The sequence below is a fragment of the Scyliorhinus torazame genome, chromosome 1 (genome assembly GCF_047496885.1).
Source record: "Scyliorhinus torazame isolate Kashiwa2021f chromosome 1, sScyTor2.1, whole genome shotgun sequence".
NCBI classification, from domain to species: domain Eukaryota; kingdom Metazoa; phylum Chordata; class Chondrichthyes; order Carcharhiniformes; family Scyliorhinidae; genus Scyliorhinus; species Scyliorhinus torazame.
In genome coordinates this window covers 411,750,289-411,771,854 of record NC_092707.1, presented here as the reverse complement: position 1 = coordinate 411,771,854, position 21,566 = coordinate 411,750,289, and the positions used below count along the sequence as shown (strand labels likewise).

Here is a 21,566-nt window from a genome sequence, read left to right as displayed (position 1 = left end):
GCAAATTGCAGTGCATCAAGGTGTTCTGGGAGTATGGAGGTGATGCGCTTCATGATCAACCTCTCGAAGCACTTCATTACGACTGAAGTCAGGGCCACTGGTCGGTAGTCATTGAGACACGTTGCCTGGTTCTTCTTTGGTACCGGTATGATGGTGGTCTTCTTGAAGCAGGTGGGGGCCTCGGAGTGGAGTAAGGACAGGTTAAAGATGTCCGCAAATACCTCTGCCAGCTGGTCCGCGCAGACTCTGAGTGCACGACCAGGGATCCTGTCCGGGTCCGTCGCCTTCAGGGTTCACTTTCAGGAAGGCCAATCTGACTTCGGAAGCTGTGATGATGGGTATGGGTGAATTATGGGCTGCTGGGGCATTCGACAGCGGATTGTTGGTTACCTGCTCGAACCGAGCATAGAATGCATTGAGTTCATCGGGGAAGGGTGCGCTGCTGCCAGAGATACTGTTCGGCTTCGCTTTGTAGCCCGTTATGATGTTTAGTCCTTGCCACAACCGCCGAGAGTCTGTCTGTGACTCTAGCTTGGTTTGATATTCTCTCTTGGCATCTCTGATGGCTTTGCGGAGGTCGTACCTGGATTTCTTGTATAGGTCAGGGTCGTCTTCCTTGAAGGCCTCAGATCCGTCCTTCAGTAGGGAGTCAATCTCGCGATTGAGCCATGGTTTCCGGTTGGGGATTGCACGTACTGCTTTCTTTGGCACGCAGTCGTTCACACATTTGTTGATGAAGTCTGTGACGGTGGTGGCATACTCATTTAAGTTGGTTGCTGAGTTCATAAATATGGACCAGTCCACTGTCTCTAAGCAGTCACGTAAGAGCTCTTCTGTCTCCTCGGAACAGCACTGCACAACCTTCTTAGCTGGATTCTCCTGCTTGAGTTTCTGCTTGTATGCCGGGAGAAGGAGCACGTCTTATGGTCTGATTTCCCAACGTGTGATCGGGGGATGGAACGGGAGGCGCCTTTGATTCTTGAGTAGCAGTGGTCAAGAGTGTTGTCGCCCCTGGTGGGACAGGAGATGAGCTGGTGGAATTTTGGCAGTACACTCTTGAGGTTGGCTTTGTTGAAGTCTCCGGCCATGAGGAACAAGGCCTCGGGGTGTTCTGTTTCGTAGTTGTTTATTACTGTGTATAGTTCGTCAAGCACCTTCCTCACTTCTGCCTGGGGTGAGATGTAGACCGCTGTGATAATGGCTGAAGTGAACTCACGTCTTCTTAATCACCTGCAAATCAACTTTCTGCGACTCATGCACTAGCACACCCAGGTCTCTCTGCACAGCAGCATGTTTTAATATTTGATCATTTAAATAATAATCCCTTTTGCTGTTATTCATACCAAAATGGATTATCTCACATTTGTCAACATTGTATTCCGTCTGCCAGACCCTAGCCCTTGGGTGTAACTCTCGAGCGCCCTGACTGAACCTTCATGTCTCATCTTTACATAAGCCTCCTCCTTCCTCGAGACAAGTGTTTCAACTGCTTTAGTAAACCACGGTTCCCTCGCTCGACCACTTTCTCCCTGCCTAACAGGTACATACTGATCAAGGACGCGCAGTAGGTGTTCCTTGAACAAGCTCCACATTTCCATTGTGCCCATCCCCTGCAGTTTTCCTCTCCATCCGATGCATCCAAAGTCTTACCTCGTCGCATCATAATTATCATAGAATTTACAGTGCAGAAGGAGGCCATTCGGCCCATCGAGTCTGCCCCGGCTCTTGGAAAGAGCACCCTACCCAAGGTCAACACCTCCACTCTATCCCCATAACCCAGTAACCCCACCCAACACTAAGGGCAATTTTGGACACTAAGGGCAATTTATCGTGGCCAATCCACCTAAACTGCGCATCTTTGGACTGTGCGAGGAAACCGGAGCACCCGGAGGAAACCCACGCACACACGGGGAGGATGTGTAGACTGCGCACAGACAGTGACCCAAGCCGGAATTGAACCTGGGACCCTGGAGCTGTGAAGCAATTGTGCTATCCACAATGCTGCCTTTCCCCCAGATATAACTCTTGCCCTGCGGTATATACCTATCCCTTTCCATCACTAAAGTAAACGTAATCGAATTGTGGTCACTATCACCAAAGTGCTCACCTACCTCCAAATCTATCACCTGTCCAATATGGCCTCGCCTCTCGTTGGCCTATCTACATACTGTGTCAGGAAACCCTCCTGCACACATTGGACAAAAACAGACCCATCTAAAGTACTCGGACTTTAGCGTTTCCAGTCAATATTTGGAAAGTTAAAGTCCCCCATAACAACTACCCTGTTGCTTTCGCTCCGATCCAGAATCATCTTTGCAATCCTTTCCTCTACATCTCTGGAACTTTTCGGAGGCCTATAGAAAACCCCTAACTGGGTGACCTCTCGTTTCCGGATTCTAACCTCAGCCCATACGACCTCAGTAGACGAGTCCTCATCAAACGTGGTTTCTGCCACCATTATACTGTCCTTGACTAACAATGCACCCCCCCCCCTCTTTTACCACCATCCCTGAGCTTGCTGAAATATCTAAACCCCGGAACCTGCAACAACCATTCCTGTCCCTGCTCTATCCATGTCTCTGAAATGGCCACAACATTGAAGTCCCAGGTACCAACCCATGCCGCAGGTTCACCCACCTTATTCCGGATGCTCCTGGCATTGAAGTAGACACACTTTAAACCACCTTCCTGCCTGCCGGTACACTGCTGCAACTTTGAAACCTTACTCATGACCTCACTACTCTCAACCTCCTGTATACTGGAGCGACAATTCAGGTTCCCAATCCCAATCCCATCACTACCTCCTTAGAGATAATAATCCTCTCAAGGTCCTCATCTGTCATAACTTCATTTATATCAGTCACTGGCATGTTATTTGTGTCTTCCACTGTGAAGACCGACCCAAAAAATCTGTTCAGTTCCTCGTCCATTTCCTCATCTCCCATTATTTAATCTCCCTTCTCATCCTCTAAAGGACCAATATTTACCTTAGCCACTCTTTTTTGTTTTATAAATTTGTAGAAACTTTTACTATCTGTTTTTATATTCTGAGCAAGTTTACTCTCATAATCTATCTTACTCTTCTTTATAGCTTTTTTAGTAGCTTTCTGTTGCACCCTAAAGATTTCCCAGTCCTCTAGTCTCCCACTAATCTTTGCTACTTTGTATGCTTTTTCCTTCAATTTGATACTCTCCCTTATTTCCTTCGATATCCACGGTTGATTTTCCCTCTTTCTACGTCCTTCCTTTTTGTTGGTATAAACCTTTGCTGAGCACTGTGAAAAATCGCTTGGAAGGTTCTCCACTGTTCCTCAACTGTTTCACCATAAAGCCTTTTCTCCTAGTCTACTTAGCTAGTTCTTCTCTCATGCCATTGTAATCTCCTTTGTTTATGCACAAAACACTAGTGTTTGATTTTACCTTCTCACCCTCCATCTGTATTTTAAATTCCACCATATTGTGATCGCTCCATCCGAGAGGATCCCTAACTATGAGATCATGAATCAATCCTGTCTCATTACACAGCACCAGATCGAGGACCACTTGTTCACTCGTAGGTTCCATTACATACTGTTCTAGGGAACTATTGCGGATACATTCTATAAACTCCTCCTCAAGGCTGCCTTGACCAACCTGGTTAAACCAATCGACATGTAGATTAAAATCCCCCATGATAACTGCTGTACCATTTCTACATGCATCTGTTATATCTTTGTTTATTGCATGCCCCACCATAATGTTACTATTTGGTGGCCTATAGACTACTCCTATCAGTGACTTTTTTGCCTTACTATTCCTGATTTCTACCTAAATGAATTCAACCTTATCCTCCATAGCACCAATGTCATCTCTTACTATTGCCCAGATGTCATCCTTAAATAACAGAGCTACACCCTTACGATCCACTCTGTCCTTCCGAATAGTTTGATACCTTTGGATATTTAACTCCCAGTCGTGACCATTCTTTAACCATGTTTCAGTAATGGCCACTAAATCATAGTCATTCACGATGATTTGCGCCATCAACTCATTTACCTTATTCCGAATACTACGAGCATCCAGGCAAAGTACACTTATGTAGGCTTTTTTACCTCTGTTCTGAATCTTAACATCTCGATCAGTAACCTCTCCTAAGTTATATTTCCTCTTAACGTTTCTCCTAATTTTCCTTGTCGTTGAACCCATATCTTCATGTAACAACCTGCCGTGTCGCTTACCATTAATGTTTTTACTTCCCATTTTTTTCCTTTTAGTATTCCTGGTCCTATTCACTGAGCTCCCCTCAGTCACTGTACCTTGTACTGTCGCCCTTTTTGATTTTTGACTATGGCTTCTCTGCCTTACACTTTCCCCCTTACTGCCTTTTGTTTCTGTCCCTGTTTTACGACCTTCCAACTTCCTGCGTCAGTTCCCATCCACCTGCCACATTAGTTTAAACCCTCCCCAACAACTCGAGCAAACACTAGCAAAAGCTCTAGGACATCGGTTCCAGTCCTGCCCAGGTGCAGAATGTCCAGTTTGTACTGGTCCCACCTCCCTCAGAACTGGTTCCAATGCCCCAGGAATTTGAATCCCTCCCTCTTGCACCATCTCTCGATCCACGCATTCATCCTATCTATCCGGACATTCCTACTCTGACTAGCTCGTGGCACTGGTCGCAATCCTGAGATTACTACATTTGAGGTCCTACTTTTTAGTTTAACTCCAAACTCCCTGAATTCAGCTTGTATGACCTCGTCCTATTTTTTACCTATATCGTTGGTGCCTATGTGCACCACGACAGCTGGCTGTTCACCCCCACCCGCCCCCCCCTCACCCCACCCCTCCCCCCAGATTGTCCTGCAGCCGCACCGCTACATCCTTGACCCTTGCACCAGGGAGGCAACATACCATCCTGGAGTCTCGATTGCATCCGCAGAACTTACGATTGAGTCCCCTATCACTATAGACCTGCCATTCTTCTTCCTGCCCAGCTGCGCAGCAGAGCCAGCCACGGTGCCATGAACCTGGCTGCTGCTGCCTTCCCCTGGTGAGCCATCTCCCTCAACAGTATCCAAAGCGGTAATTCTGTTTTGCAGGGAGATGACCACAGGGCGCACCTTCCTACTCTTGCTCTGTCTTTTGGTCACCCATTTTCTATCTCCCTCAGTACTTTTCACCTGCGGTGTGACCAACTCGCTAAACGTGCTATCCTCAGCATCACGGATGCTCCAAAGTGAGTCCATCTGCAGCTCCAGAGCCATCAAGCGGTCTAACAGGAGCTGCAACTGGACACACTTCTTGCACGTGAAGGAGCCAGGGACAGTGGACGTGTCCCTGAGCTCCCACATCGCACACGAGGAGCATGACACAGGTCTGAGGTCTCCTGCCATGTCTTAAACCGTAGGTAAACTTATACAACTACAATTGCAAAAAATGAAAGAAAAAATAAATAAATTAGACAATGAAAAGAAAAACTACTTACCAGTCACTTCCCAGGGATAAAAAGCACATCCTCCCCACCCAGCTTTGAATTCTCACCTAGATTCAAATTCCTAAACTCACTCTTTGCTGTCTCACTCTGGCTGTGTCTTCTCTGGCTCACTGGGAGAACTCACCTGGAGTGAGTTACAAGTTGCTCTTCTTAAATTGGCCTGAGCTGACTCTCCTCCCCCACCTGTTTGTTATTTCATTGAATTGTATGGGTTAGATTGTTTTTCTTTTTCTTCTGGGACTGGGTGGGAGGGGACAGTACCCTTTTTTGGGGGAGAGGGGGACTACCCGCACTAGCTAACTAAAGTTGGCTAGTGAATGGAGGTGAGTTGAGAGGAGGGCTGCGGAGCCTGGTTAACAGGTTTCAATGGGCCTATGAGGCGAGCAGGCTGGGGGAGGATCGATACTGGGGGAGATTTTCTCGAGGGGAAATGCAGGGGGGGATCCTGGGAGGGGGTTCGATGTTAATAATGGAAAGGAACGGATCAGGCTCACGGGGCAGGACCCGGTGGGAAGATGATGGTGGATAAGAAGGGCGTGAGAGACCTCCAGTTAGGATAGTCACGTGGAACGTGAGGGGGTTCGGAGGCCCAGTCAAGAGGTCAAGGGTGCTTGCGCATCTCGAAAATTTGAAGGCCGTTGTAGCAATGCTGCAGGAGACTCACCTGAGGGTGAAGGACCAAGTGAGACCAAAAAGGGGCTGGGTTGGTCAGGTGTTTCATTCTGGATTTGACGGAAGAGCTCGAGGGGTAGCGGTAATGGTCAGCAAAAGGGTACGGTTCCAGATGGAGAAGGTGGTGGCAGATCAGGGGGTAGGTATGTGATTGTGACGTGGGCGCTGGAGGGGAGGCTAGTGGCGCTGGTAAGTGTATATGGTCCCAATTGGGACGGTGTGGGATTCGCGAAGGTGTGTGGGGCCATCCCTGACTTGGACACAAACTGATAGTGGGTCGGGACCGGAACTTGGTGCAGGAGCCAGAATTGGACAGGTCACAGCCGTGCTCGCTGACCCCATCAGGGGGGGCGAAGGCGCTGGCTGGGCGAATGGTAGAAATGGGAGGGGTGGACCCTTGGAGGTTACTGCACCCGAGGGAGCGGGAGTACTCGTTTTTCTCAGCGGTCCATAAGGTGTCCTCGCGGATTGACCTTTTCATGGTGGGGAATGCGCTGCTGGCTGGGGTCAAAGAGTCGGAGTATTCGGCAATTGCAATATCAGACCATGCTCCGCATTGGGTGGATATGGCACCGGAGAAGGGGATGGTACAGAGACCAGGGTGGAAGTTAGATGTGGGACTGTTGGGGACAGAGGGTTCTGTGACAAAATTGAAAAAGTATTGGAGGAATATCTACGTTTTAACTGCACGGGTGAGGTGCCAAAGGCGGTTGTCTGGGAGGCTTTAAAGGCGGTGGTGAGGGTTGAGGTGATCTCGTTCAAGGCGAGGCTAGACAAAGAGGAGAGGTTGGAACGTCAGAGGGTAATAGATGAGATGCTGGAGGTAGACAGGAGGGATGCAGAAGATAGGGACCCAGCACAGTTGGAAAAGAGGAAGGAACTCCAGGCGAGCTTTGACCGACTATCTACCAGGAAGGCGGTACGCCAATGGAGGCGAGCAAGGGGGGCAGTTTCCGAGCATGGAGAGAAGGCGGGCCATATGATGGTGGGTCAGCTCCGTAGGGAGGCTGTAGCAAGGGAAATTGTGCAGGTGCGGGGCAGGGCAGGGAAGTTGGTGGTAGCTCCAGATCAGATTAACCCGGTCTTTAAGGAATTCTATGAGAGATTGTACAGGTCAGAGCCACCTGGGGGAGGCCAGGAGATGCAGGAATTTCTAGATGGGCTGGAGTACCCGAGGTTAGGGGAGGGGGACAGGGCTACATTAGAGGGGGCGATAATGGAGCAGGAGATAAAAGGTGCGATTGGGAGGATGCAGTCGGGGAAGGTGGCAGGGCCGGATGGGTTTCCGGTGGAATATTATAAAAAATTCAAAAATAAGCTGGTACCGCTGATGGTGGGGATGTTTGAGGAGGCGATAGGGAAGGGGGTGTTACCACAAACCTTGGGGCAGGCATCGATTCCTCTGTTACTTAAGAAAGATAAGGATCCGACAGAATGTGGGTCGTATAGGCCCACATCACGTTTTAACATGGACGCAAAGGTATTGGCGAATGTACTGGAAGGTCGGCTGGAGGAGTGCCTCCCAAAGGTGATAGGTGAAGATCAGACCGGGTTTGTGAGTGTGAGGAAGCTCTTTTCGAACATTAGGAGGATATTGAATGTGGTTATGGTACCGGCAGAGGGGAAGGAAACAGGTGGTTGTGGCATTGGACGCCGAGAAAGCCTTTGACAGGCTAGAAGGGTTTGAAGGGATGATTACCTCGTTCATATGGGGAGGGAAGGTGGCCAGAATTAGAAAGGTGCTACTACAGAGAGGAAGGCAGGCAGGGGGTTTGGGTCTTCCGAACCTGATGGATTATTACTGGGCGGCGAATGTGGAGAAGGTACGGAGCTGGGTCAGAGGGCTTGAATCAGAATGGGTCAGAATGGAGGAGAGTTTGTATGGGGGTTCGGGATTGAAGGTGCGGGCGACAGCGTCGCTCCCGACGGCCTCGAGGGGGATACTCAGGGAGTCCGGTAGTAATAGCTTTGTTGAGAATTTGGAGGCAGTTTCGACAGCGTTTCGGGTTGGGGGCAGGGGCAAGTGAAATGCCAAATCGGGGGAACCATAGATTTGAGCCAGGGAAGTAGGATGGACATTTTCGGAGATGGGAGGAGAAAGGAATTAGAACACTAAAAGATTTATTTCTTGGGGATTGTTTTGCAGGATTGAAGGAGCTGGGAGCGAAGTATGGGCTGCAGCAGGGGGAAATATTTTGATACATGCAGGTTTGACACTTTTCCAGAAAGGAAATACAGAACTTCCCAGTGGAGCCGGCCTCCACATTGCTGGAGGAGGTGCTAACGACACGGAGACTGGAGAAGGGGGTAGTGTCGGCGGTTTACGGGGCTATTTTGGAGGAGGAGAAGGCGCCACTAGAAGGGATTAAGGCAAAGTGGGAGGAAGAGTTGGGAGAGGGTATGGAGGAGGGGTTCTGGTGTGAGGTGCTCCGGAGGGTGAACGCCTCCACCTCATGTGCGAGGTTGGGGCTGATACAGCTGAAGGTGGTGTATAGAGCGCACCGTACAAGGGCGAGGATGAGCCAGCTCTTTGAGGGGGTAGAAGATGTGTGTGAACATTGCGGGGGAGGCCCCGCAAACCACGTTGATATGTTTTGGTCCTGTCCAAAGCTGGAGGATTACTGGAAGGAGGTGGTTCGGGTAATCTCTAAAGTGGTGCACGTGAAACTGGACCCGGGCCCTCGGGAGGCCATATTCCGGATGTCGGACCAACCGGGGATGGAAACGGGCGCTGAGGCAGATGTTGTAGCCTTCGTCTTGTTGATCCTGTTAGGGTGCAGATCAACCTCTCCACCCTGTGCCCTGGAGTGGCGGGGGGACCTGCTGGAATTCGTAACGCTTGAAAAGGTCAAATTTGAACTGAAGGGAAGGATGGAGTGGTTCTACAATTCATGGGCGTTATTCATAGAAGTTACAGTACAGAAGGAGACCATTCGGCCCATCGAGTCTGCACCGGCTCTTGGAAAGAGCACCCTACCGAAGCCCACATCTCCACCCTATCCCCATAATACAGTAACCCCACCCAACACTCAGGGCAATTTTGGACATTAAGGGCAATTTAGCATGGCCAATCCACCTAAACTGCACGTCTTTGGACTGTGGTAGGAAATCGGAGCACCCGGAGGAAACCCACGCACACACTGGGAGAAGGTGTAGACTCCGCACAGACAGTGACCCAGCGGGGAATCGAACCTGGGACCCTGGATCTGTGAAGCAATTGTGCTAACCACTATGTTACCGTGCTGCATGCATTATGCACTTTCGAGAATTGAATTACATCGAACATTAGTGGGGTTGGGGGCTGGGAGGGTGGGGGCGAGGGCGACTGTGCGTGTTAATGCTGACTATGGGTGATTCCTGATTCCTTTTTGTCATTTTTTTATGTTAACATGTGGGCCAATGTCTGGGGTTTGGTGGGAGGGTGGGATCGTTGTTATTGATATGGGGATTGCAATACATTCGTTACTGATTATTGTTTATTGTGGCTGTAAATTTGGGAGAAAATGTGAAAACGGAGGAGAATAAAAAATATTTTCAAAAAACATTCCTGCCTTCCTAACTGCCGACTGAACCTGCAAGTTAACCTTAAGAGAATCGTGAACAAGGACTTCCAAGTCCCTTTCTGCTTCTGATTTCCTAAGCATTTTCCCATTTAGAAAATAGTCCATGCCTCCATTCCTCCTTCCAAAGTACATAACCTCACACTTTTCCACATTGTATCCCACTTCTTTGCCCACTCTCCCAGCCTGTCCAAGTCCTTCTGCAGCCCCCCGCTTCCTCAATAGTACCCGTCCCTCGACACATCTTTGTTTCATCTGCAAACTTAGTAACAGTGCCTTCAGTTCCTTCTTCCAGATCATTAATGTATATTGTGAAAAGCTGTGGTCCCAGCACAGACCCCTGAGGCACACCACTTGTCACCGGCTGCCATCCTGAAAAAGATCCCTTTACCCCCACTCTCTGCCTTCTGCCAGTCAGCCAATCCTCTATCCACACCAGGATCTTACCCTTAACACCTTAACTTATTTAACAGTCCCCCATGTGGCACCTTGTCAAACGCCTTCTGGAAATCTAAATAAATCATATCCACTGGTTCTCCTTTGTCTAACTTCCTTGTTACCTCCTCAAAGAACTCTAACAGATTTGTCAGACATGACCTCCCCTTGACGACGCCGTGTGACTCAGTCCAATTTCACGATGCACTTCCAAGTACTCCGCGATCTCATCTTTAATAATGCACTCGAAAAGCTTACCAATGACCGAAGTCAAGCTATCGGCCTATAAATTCCCGTCTTCTGCTTCCTTCCCTTCTGAAACAGCCGTATTACATTAGCCACTTTCCAGTTCACTGGGGCCCTCCCTGCCTCCAATGATTCCTGAAAGATCATCAGCAATGCCTCTGCAATCTCCTCAGCTTCTCTTTCAGAATCCTGGGGTATAGTCCATCCGGTCCAGGGGATTTATCCACCTTCAGACCTTCCAGTTTCCCCAGAACCTTCTCCTTAGCGATGGCCATGACACTCACCTCTGCCCCCTGATTCTCCTGGAGCTCTGGCATCCCACTGGTGTCTTCCACCATGAATTCTGATGCAAAGTAACTATTCAGTTCCTCGGCCATTTCTTTGTTTCCTATTATTACTTCTTCAGCCTCATTTTTCAGTGGTCCAATCCCTTTACATCTATCTGCACAACTAATTCATCCATTATTTCAAATGATCTGCACGTTCAGGTATAAAACCTTAAGGTTAGTCCTTTTAACGTTCCTTGTTCCATCCCTACACTTTTTTACAACTTCATTATCAGACAAAGGGCCTTGATTTCTCTGCCTATCACTTTTCTTATTTTCCTTCCTGTCGCATCTTCAGAGGTACGATGGTCTGCTCTATGAGGGAGGGTGTGGAGGTGTGAGCAGCGTTGTACCTCTCCTCAGCTCGAGTCTGAGGGTGATGCACCAGAGTCATCAGCCAATGTTAAAGTGGGCAGCCCTGAACCCCCAGCAACCATCGCAGCAGATGTTGTGGATCCAGTTGCTATGGTGATGGACATTCCCACCCTGCCCCATCCCCTCCTCCCCACCCGCACTTGCACAAACCTCCTTCCTCATTGTCCCACTTGTCTTCCTCAGCAACCCGTTCACCACGCACCACACCTCTGGGGGAACGTAGGACCATTGGAGTGGATGGTCCATGGGTCCCGCAGCACATTCTGTCCAAAAAGACCAGCTCTGCTTGGAGCTGAAGGGCACAAACTAGTGGCCCCAGCAGAGAGGTGCTGAGTGTAACAGGAGTGATGCAGCGCGATGGTGGGCAGGATCTGTGTGTTACTCACCTCAACATCTCGAGTGAACATGGAACATAGAACATTACAGCGCAGTACAGGCCCTTTGGCCCTCGATGTTGCACCGACCTCTGAAACCACTCTGAAGCCCATCTACACTTTTCCCTTATCATCCATATGTCTATCCAATGACCATTTGAATGCCCTTAGTGTTGGTGAGTCCACTACTGTTGCAGGCAGGGCATTCCACGCCCTTACTACTCTCTGAGTAAAGGACCTACCTCTGACATCTGTCCTACTTCTATCTCCCCTCAATTTAAAGCTATGTCCCCTCGTGCTAGACGTCACCATCCGAGGAAAAAGGCTCTCACTGTCCACCCTATCTAATCCTCTGATCCTCATGTATGCCTCAATAAAGTCACCTCTTAACCTTCTTCTCTCTAACGAAAACAGCGTCAAGTCCCTCAGCCTTTCCTCATAAGATCTTCCCTCCATACCAGGGAACATCCTGGTAAATCTCCTCTGCACCCTTTCCAATGCTTCCACATCCTTCCTATAATGCGGCGGCCAGAATTGCACGCAATACTCCAAATGCGGCCGCACCAGAGTTTTGTACAGCTGCAATATGACCTCGTGGCTCCGAAACTCAATCCCTCTACCAATAAAAGCTAACACACCGTACGCCTTCTTAACAACCCTCTCAACCTGGGTGGCAACTTTCAGGGATCTATGTACATGGACACCAAGATCTCTCTGCTCATCCACATTGCCAAGAATCTTACCATTAGCACAGTCTTCCTGTTATTCCTTCCAAAATGAATCACCTCACACTTTTCTTCATTAAACTCCATTTGCCACCTCTCAGCCCAACGCTGTAGCTTATCTATGTCCCTCTCGAACTTGTAACATCCTTCCGCACTGTCCACAACTCCACCGACTTTAATGTCATCTGCAAATTTACTCACCCATCCGTCTACGCACTCCTCCAGGTCATTTATAAAAATGACAAACAGCAGTGGCCCCAAAACAGACCCTTGGGGTACACCACTAGTAACTGGACTCCAGTCTGAACATTTTCCATCAACCACCACCCTTTGCCTTCTTCCAGCTAGCCAATTTCTGATCCAAACTGCTAAATCACCCTGAATCCCATGCCTCTGTATTTTCTGCAGTAACCTACCGTGGGGAACCTTATCAAACGCTTTACTGAAATCCACATACACCACATCAACTGCTTTACCCTCATCCACCTGTTTGGTCACCTTCTCAAAGAACTCAATAAGGTTTGTGAGGCACGACCTACCCTTCACAAAACCGCGTTGACTATCTCTAATCAAATTATTCCTTTCCAGATGATTATACATCCTATCTCTTATAAATCTTTCCAAGACTTTGCCCACAACAGAAGTAAGGTTCACTGGTCTATAATTACCGGGGTTGTCGCTACTCCCCTTCTTGAACAAGGGGATAACATTTGCTATCTTCCAGTCTTCTGGCACTCTACCTGCAGACAAAGATGACTTAAAGATCAAAGCCAAAGGCTCAGCAATCTCCTCCCTAGCTTCCCAGAGAATCCTAGGATAAATCACATCCGACCCAGGGGACTTATCTATTTTCACACTTTCCAGAATTGCTAACACCTCGTCCTTATGAACCTCAAGCCCTTCTAGTCAAGTAGCCTGAATCTCAGTATTCTTCGCGACAACATTGTCTTTTTCCTGTGTAAATACTGACGAAAAATATTCATTTAGCACCTCTCCTATCTCCTCAGACTCCACGCGCAACTTCCCACAACTGTCCTTGACTGGCCCTACTCTTACCCTAGTCATTCTTTTATTCCTGACATATCTATAGAAAGCTTCAGGGTTATCCTTGATCCTACCTGCCAAAGACTTCTCATGTCCCCTCCTGGCTCTTCTTAGCTCTCTCTTTAGATCCTTCCTAGCTAACTTGTAACTCTCGAGCGCCCTATCTGAACCTTCATGTCTCATCTTTACATAAACATCCTTCTTCCTCTTGACAAGTGATTCGACTGCTTTAGTAAACCACAGTTCCCTCGCTCAACCATTTCCTCCCTGCCTGACAGGTACATACTTAGCAAGGACACGCAGTAGCTGTTCCTTGAACAAGCTCCACATTTCCATTGCGACCATCCCCTGAAGTTTTCCTCTCCATCCGATGCATCCTAAGTCTTGCCTCATCTCATCGTAATTGCCTTTCCCCCAGATATAACTCTTGCCCTGCGGTATATACCTATCCCTTTCCATCTTTAAAGTAAACATAATCAAATTTTGGTCCCTATCACAAAGTGCTCACTACCTCCAAATCTAACACCTGTCCTGGTTCATTACCCAGTACCAAATATGTCCTCGCCTCTCATTGGCCTATCTACATACTGCGTCAGGAAACCCTCCTGCACACATTGGACAAAAACGGACCCATCTAAGGTATTCAAACTATAGCGTTTCCAGTCAATATTTGGAAAGTTAAAGTCCCCCAGAACTACAACCCTGTTGCTTTCGCTCCTGTCCAGAATCATCTTTGCAATCCTTTCCTCTATATCTCTGGAACTTTTCGGAGGCCTATAGAAAACCCATAACAGGGTGACCTCTCCTTTCCGGTTTCTTACCTCAGCCCATACTACCTCAGTAGACGAGTCCTCATCAAACGTCCTTTCTGCCACCGTAATACTGTTCTTGACTAACAATGTCCCCTCTCCCCTCTTTTACCACCTTCCCTGAGCTTACTGAAATATCTAAACCCCGGCACCTGCAACAACCATTCCTGTCCCTGCTCTATCCATGTCTCCGAAATGGCCACAACATCAAAGTCCCAGGTACCAACCCATGCCGCAAGTTCACCCACCTTATTCCGGATGCTCCTGGCATTGAAGAAGGCACACTTTAAACCACCTTCCTGCCTGCCGGTACACTCCTGCAACTTTGAAACCTTACTCATGACCTCACTACTCTCAACCTCCTGTATACTGGAGCTACAATTCAGGTTCTCAAGCCCCAGCTGAACTAGTTTAAACCCTCCCGAAGAGCATTAGCAAATTTCCCCCCCAGGAGATTGGTACCCCTCTGGTCCAGTTGTAGACCATCCCGTTTGAAGAGGTCGCACCGACCCCAGAATGAGCCCCAATTATCCAGAAATCTGAAACCCTCCCTCCTGCACCAACCCTGTAGCCACGTGTTCAACTCCTCTCTCTCCGTATTCCTCGTCTCGCTAGCACTTGGCACGGGTAACAACCCAGAGATAATAATTTTGTTTGTCCTAGATCTAAGTTTCCACCCTAGCTCCCTGAATTCCTGCCTTACATCCCTATCCCTTTTCCTACCTCTGTCGTTGTACCTATATGGACCACGACTTGGGGCTGCTCCCCCTCCCACTTAAGGATCCCGAAAACACGATGACTGAGGTCCATCTCGTTCATGCTTCTCTTTTTCAATCGGGTTCGAGTCCGACATGATTTCCCGCTGGTGTGATGCACGATAGGAAGGCCTGATGGGATATTGACGAGCGACTGTTAAATTGAATATTCATGAGATGCAAATGAATGCAAATTGCAATCACACCACCAGGCAGCAGGATAACTGAGCCACGAATAATCCGCCTTCAGGGGAATTACAAACTTTTTTATACCCGGGGGTTTCCGGCTTTTCCTCTCCTGCTGGATTCTCTGCTCCCTCCCGTCACCAAACTCTCCCCGGTTGGGATGGGAGAGGGATCATAGAAGCCCTACAGTGCAGAAGGAGGCCATTCGGCCCATCAGAGTCTGCAGTGGCAGAGCACTGCAGCCAGGCTCACTCCCCTGTCCTATCCCCGTCCTATCCCGGTATCCCCGCACATGGCCAAACCACCTAACCTGCACATCTCTGGACTGTGGGAGGAACCCGGAGCTCCCAGAGGAAACCCACGCAGACACGGGGACAATGTACAAACTCCTCACTGACAGCCACCTGAGGCCAGAATTGATCCCGTGTCCCTGGAGCTGTGAAGCAGCAGTGCTAACCACTGTACCACCCAACACCTTCCAGAGCGATCCACTGGTTCACTCACTACCTGAGCTGTATTTCCCACAATTTGCCTCTCCTGGGACCACCACTGGCTCCGTGCCCTTTACCAATATTAAAAATGTCAGTTGGAGGGACAGGGTTTGGCTCCCTCAGGTTTATATCCAGTCTCTCTCAGTTACCCCCACTCCCATGCCCTCTGTGTTGAAGATGGCAGTAGCAGCTGGTAAAGATCCTGTACCTGAGGAATGGAGGGATAGAGACACCATTCTCCCAATCTGACCCTCCGGACCCTAACCTGGGGAGAGGCCTCAGTTTTCACAAACCCAATAGGCTGTGGCTCTGTTGATCCGTGGGGCGGTCCTGTCCCTTTAAATGTCTGACTGCCCCTTCGAATGTTGCAGACACTTCCCATTCTAATTCCCAAACCTACTTCTATTGTGAGAAACACTCTCCCACTATTGGTTCAGTAAAGATAACTCCAATCTCCATGGACTGCAGCAGTTCAAGAAGGCAGCTCACCACCGCCTCCTTCAGGGCAATTAGGGATGGGTAATAAAAGCTGGCCTAGCCAGCGACACCCACATGCCAGGAATTCATTTAGACACTAACTGGGAGAGGTCAGTGTGTTTGAGAGAGCTGTTCCACAGTGTGAGAACAATATTGCATTTCACAATTATATCAACACATCTGTACTGCTGAGATCAGCACAGAGTAACCCCCAGGATAGAAATCATTCACAAACTAACACAACTAGATCAGTCTCAGAAGCTGTTTCCTCTCTTTAACACAGAACTTCTACTGCCTGGACTGTCCCTTTAAATACTCTCAGGAAACTTTCAGCTCAGGATTTAACTCACTGATTTTGTTTTTCTCTTAAAGGTGCGACTGATCCAGTCCTCATCCAGTCTCCGAGTCTGGAACGTGTCACAGAGGGTCAGACTGCACGGTTGCAGTGCACCATGCGGAACGCCGCAGTGAGAGACAACGTGGTTTATTGGTACCGGGAGCGGCCAGGGAAACAGTGGGAGAGCATTTTAACACATTATGCATATAATTACATATACCGGTCTCCAGGTTTCTCTGAGCGTTTCCTGCCTTCCAGACACATCGACTCCAACAGATACATCCTGACAATCAGCAACGTGCAGCCCAGTGACACTGCCGTCTATTACTGCTCAGTGTGGAGCAGGATCGATGGGAGTGGAAGCCGGCTGAATGTAACCAGTGAGTAGAGTTTTCATTCCAATTACCCACAGCAATAGCCTCTTCCAGATGAGTGAATTGGAGATGAGTTTGTGATGATGAAGAGCTAGGAGGTGATGTAAAGTGATCTTACTGATGGGTTCACTGTGGGGAAGAAGCTGAGCTCAGCTTCAGCAATTCCCCAAAGTTCCACATCTCTGGCTGTATCCTGAGGGGGTGTCTGGGGAGGTTAGTGCCGTGTGGCTGTTTACTGAGCTGCAGAGAAACTTTGTCTGAGCCGAGTCCGAATGTTGGACAGACATTTGGAGAGTGTGGAAAGAACATTGGGATCAATGGGGGAGGTGGAGAGACTGATCTGAGTGATGGTGAAGTTGGGAATGTTGACCAGGTTTCTGAGGGTGAAATGAGGATGAGGAGGGAGCCAGGGATGGTGCCCTGGGGACACAGCAGAGGCGATCATTCAGACACTGGAGGAGAAATCCTTTGGTGCTGATATAATGTGGATGATGTGAGCAGCAGGAGTGGGACCGTGAGAGAGCAGTGCCAGGGGCTGGAATGTGGATTCACCGAGACTTTTAAACAGGAACCTGTGCTCAGTGGTGTTAAACAGAGTGGAGAGGTGAAAGATTCTGAGGAGGGATAGACAGTGCCCATCACATTCACACAGATATCAGTTATGATGTTGATCAGTGGAGTGCCAGTGTTGTGGGTGAGAGTGAAGACTGATTGCAGGATCAGGAGCTGGGAGTGGGCAGGAGGTGGCTCCCAATTGCAAACAGCAAGAGTCAGTCGAATGGATGGTTTGATTGTGGAGACAAAGAAATGGCTCCGTTGCTGAGAATGTGTGTGTGAAATGAGCATGGATTGTGTGGGGAGGAGTGGACAGACGGTCAGATCTCAGCACAGCTGTCTTTTCACATCCTGTCATGAATGATGGTGGGGAGCTGTGACGGTCCCGGACCAGACCCCAACTTTTGTTAGGATCCCGGACAGGAAACCCCAAACAATTTACAATTCATAAAACTGTGAGGAAAGGATATTTCACCCCAGGAGTGGTGAGTCTGACCAATAGGCATCTTTTATAGTAAAGCAAACTTTAATTTAAACACAAAATGAACCACATTGTAAGTGTGGTAGTCTGTGTAGCGGTATTACGGTACCTGGTAATGCTGGAACACCATTGGTAGATATTGTATGTTTCCTATTGGTCAAGCTGTATGGTAGCTCCACCCTGCAAGGCGGGGTATAAGAGCCCGTGCCGCCCCTGCATCCTTCACTCTGTACCTGAGCTGCTGGGGGAAACATCTCGCTTATTAAAGCCTTCAGTTGGACTACAACCTCGCTTTAGTGGTCATTGATCGTGCATCAGTGAGTAATTGTAAAGTTACCATAGTCCCAGATGACCACAGGCTGCTTTCCCTTTGAGGGGGAGAGCTGACTGGTGGTGATTTAACCTGAGGGTCACCACACCTCAGGCGAGAGACAAGGTTGAGAAGGCAGGGCCTTAATGAATAACCGCAGACTGTGCGGGAATTGAACCCACGCTGCTGGCCTCGTTCTGCATCACAAGCTAGCTGTCTGGCCCATTGAGCTAACCCGGCCCCTTTAACCACATTGACAGCAAAGAAATAACTATACATTTATCAGTGAAACAGTTCATAAATAAAAGGAAAAAAACTTTCCTCGTGCTCTACTCCTACCAATATATATATTCCAAATAATCAAACCGCTACAGTTCAAAATCATAAATAAAGTTGACAATCAGGGTTACTCCATGTTCTCTGTGCAGACCTTTGGCGAGAGAGGCCCTTTCAAGAACAACCTGAAAATCCTTCTGTCTTGTCAGACTCAAATCCTCTGACAAACCTGTGAAAACCACTGGCAGACCTGGCTCCTCCCATTAATAACATAATCTGTATCCCAATGTGATGTCCCATGACCTGCCCAGCGAAGACTAAACACCATCACTCACCAATTATCTACACTCCAGTGACCTTCCAAAACAGAAACTAGTTCCATTAGCCATCTCTCTGTAAACAAATAAATGGTTAAATTCAACGATGACCTCACATTGACTACTCCTTAATCGCAGCTTTAAGAACAAAGAAAAGTACAGCACAGGACCGGCTCCTTCAGCTCCAAGCCTGCGCCGTCCATATTGCCCATCTAACTGAAAACCTTCTATACTTCCGGGGTACTTATCCCTCTATTCCCATCCTATTTATGGATTTGTCAAGGTGCCCCACAAACGTCACTTTCGTAGCTGAGTTCACCATCTCCTCCGACAGCGAGTTCCAGGCACCCGCTACCCTCTGTGTAATAAAACTTCCCTTGCCCATGTCCTCTAAACTTTGCCCCTTGCATCTTAAACCTGTGTCCCTCAGTAATTGACTCTCCCATCCTGGGACAAAGCTTTTGCCTGTCTACTCTGTCCATGCCCCTCATAATTTTGGAGACTTTTATCAGGATGCCCCTCAACCTCTGCCGCTCTAGTGAGAACAAACCATGTTTCTCCAACCTCTCCTCATAGTTAATGCCCTCCATACCAGGCAACATGCTGGTAAACCTCTGCTAAACCCTATCCAAACCCTCCACATCCTTTTGGTAGTGTGGCGACCAGAATTAAACATTGTATTCCAAGTAGCCTAACTAAGGTTCTATACAACTAGAGCATGACTTGCCAATTTTTATGCTCAATTGCCGGACCGACGAAGGCAAGCATTCCGTATGTCTTCTGGACAACATTCTCCACCTGTTTTGCCACTTCCACTGACCTGTGTACCTGTACACCCACATCCCTCTGCCTGTCAATATTCTCAAGGGTTCTGGCATTTACTGTATATTTCCCAAAGATTTTAGACCTTCCAAAAAGCATAACCTCACATTTAGCCGGATTATAGTCAAGCTGCCATCTCTCTGCGCAAGTCTCCAAACGATCTATATCCTGCCGTATCCTCTGACAGTCCTCATCGCTATCCACAATTCCACCAACCTTCATGTCATCTGCAAACTTATTAACACTGTCCACCAAACAGCAAAGGTCCTCAGCAGGTATCCCTTCACCCTGGGGTGTCCCTCGAAGATGTCGGGGATCTCTGACTGCCCCAGGATGCAGCTGTCGTGCACACTCCCGGGGAAGTGTGCACACACGAGCACGATCTCCATGTGGTGGTCGCTCACAAGTTGGAGGTTCAGAGAGTGGAATCCCTTTTTGTTGGTGAAGGGAACTCCGTGGTACCCGGTGTGTGCAAGTGAACATGTGTGCGATCTATTACCCCCTGGATCTCGGGCATCCCAGTGATGCCCCCCGCCTCCCCCCCCCCCGCCCCGTACAGCTGAGGCAGCAATGGGGCCGTGATTGGAGAACAGGATGCACTCGGCTGGGGGGGTGAGGTGGGGGTGGGGGGTGACGTGAGGGTGGAGGGGTGAGGTGCGGGTGGGGGGGAGGTTGACTGTACACAGCAGCAGAATGATTGTGAGGATTCACTGTCAGGGAAAGTGATCATTCCGAGGGAAGCAGTGAGCAGGATGGGGAGGGGATTAGGGATTTTCCGGCAACATTTCTGCAGCACCGGAGCACAGAGCAGAGAAGCAGAGGAGCTGGAATGTGAGAGGAGGGATTGGGAGATGTGTGGCTCCATGAGTGGGGACAGGGTGTGGGGAGAGCCTGAGGCTGGGAGGTGTAATCAGGAGCTGCCGTCCATCCAGACGCACATCACTCTGCCCACTGACGTAGCTATTCCTCTTCACATTCCCAGCGGCATTCCTGTTGTTCCCTCAGTTCCTATTTCTATTATTTGGTCTCTATCTCTTTTTGTCCATGACCTTTAATTTGAGCAGAAGTGAGGAACACAAGAGTGGGGGTGCTAGATATTACATAGATATTCCATAATAGTTAACCAGTTGTATTTGTTGCTTGTTTAATTAGTTATTTTTAATAAGAAGTTAATTATGTTTAAATGTACAAACCTGGTGACTGTAATTATTGGGCAGCTGAAGACCTCGGGTATTGTAAAATAAAAGTTAACATCAACCATGTTGAGACTCCGGGTCAAGTGGGGCTGGAATTGACCGCGCACTGGCCCAGGGTGTTGTAACAATATGTTTCAACTAATTGACATTTAACTCAGATACTTTTAAACATGAGCTGATGTGTGACTTGCTCAAAGCGAGACAGATACCGGCTGTCTGCAAACAAAAGGAATATGTTCAAGCCGTGCTCCTTTCTTTCAATTCAACAGGAGCTTTGGGAGCCTCTAATTCGAGGTAATTCTCCATGGCAACGTTTCAGTCAATCAGAGTTGACTTTCTTTTTTAATAATCTTTATTGTCACAAATAGGCTTACATTAACACTGTCATGAAGTTACTGTAAAAAGCCCCTAGTCGCCACATTCCGGCGCCTGTTCGGGTACACAGAGGGAGAATTCAGAATGTTCAAATTACCTAACAACTCGTCTTTCGAGACTTGTGGGAGGAAACCGGAGCGCCCGGAGGAAATCCACGCATACACGGGGAGAATGTGCAGACTCCGACAGACAGTGACCCAAACCGGGAATCGAACCTGGGACCCGAGAGCAGTGAAGCAACAGTGCCAACCACTGCGCTACAGTGCCGCCCATTGGCACCATTTCCCCTGTAGAATAAATTGTGATCTTTGAAATTTAACATTCCTGTGTTTTTCTCGATGAGGACAAAATGAAAAACTTCAACAATGTGTCTCTTTTTGACAAGATTCAATCCTAAACAAACAAGTAACTGATTTTTAATTTACTCACACAAATATATTTTGCTTTATTTGAATGAATCAGCCCATCGTTTCAGTCTTAGAATCTGGTTCTCGCTTTTTAACACCGAACATTCCCTTTAAACACTTTGGAACCTTCAGACTGGTGTTTAACTTGTTGATATTTTTCCCTTAAAG

General features: G+C 48.4%; 1 protein-coding gene across 1 annotated transcript in view; it reads left to right on the top strand.

Moving 5' to 3' along the window:
- LOC140423994 (uncharacterized) overlaps positions 1-21,566 on the top strand; it is a 61,345-nt gene that overhangs the window by 26,007 nt on the left and 13,772 nt on the right. Inside the window, exon 2 of the mRNA XM_072507833.1 lies at positions 16,321-16,665. Coding sequence (XP_072363934.1) covers positions 16,321-16,665 — 345 coding nt within the window. The remainder of the gene's footprint in view (positions 1-16,320; positions 16,666-21,566) is intronic.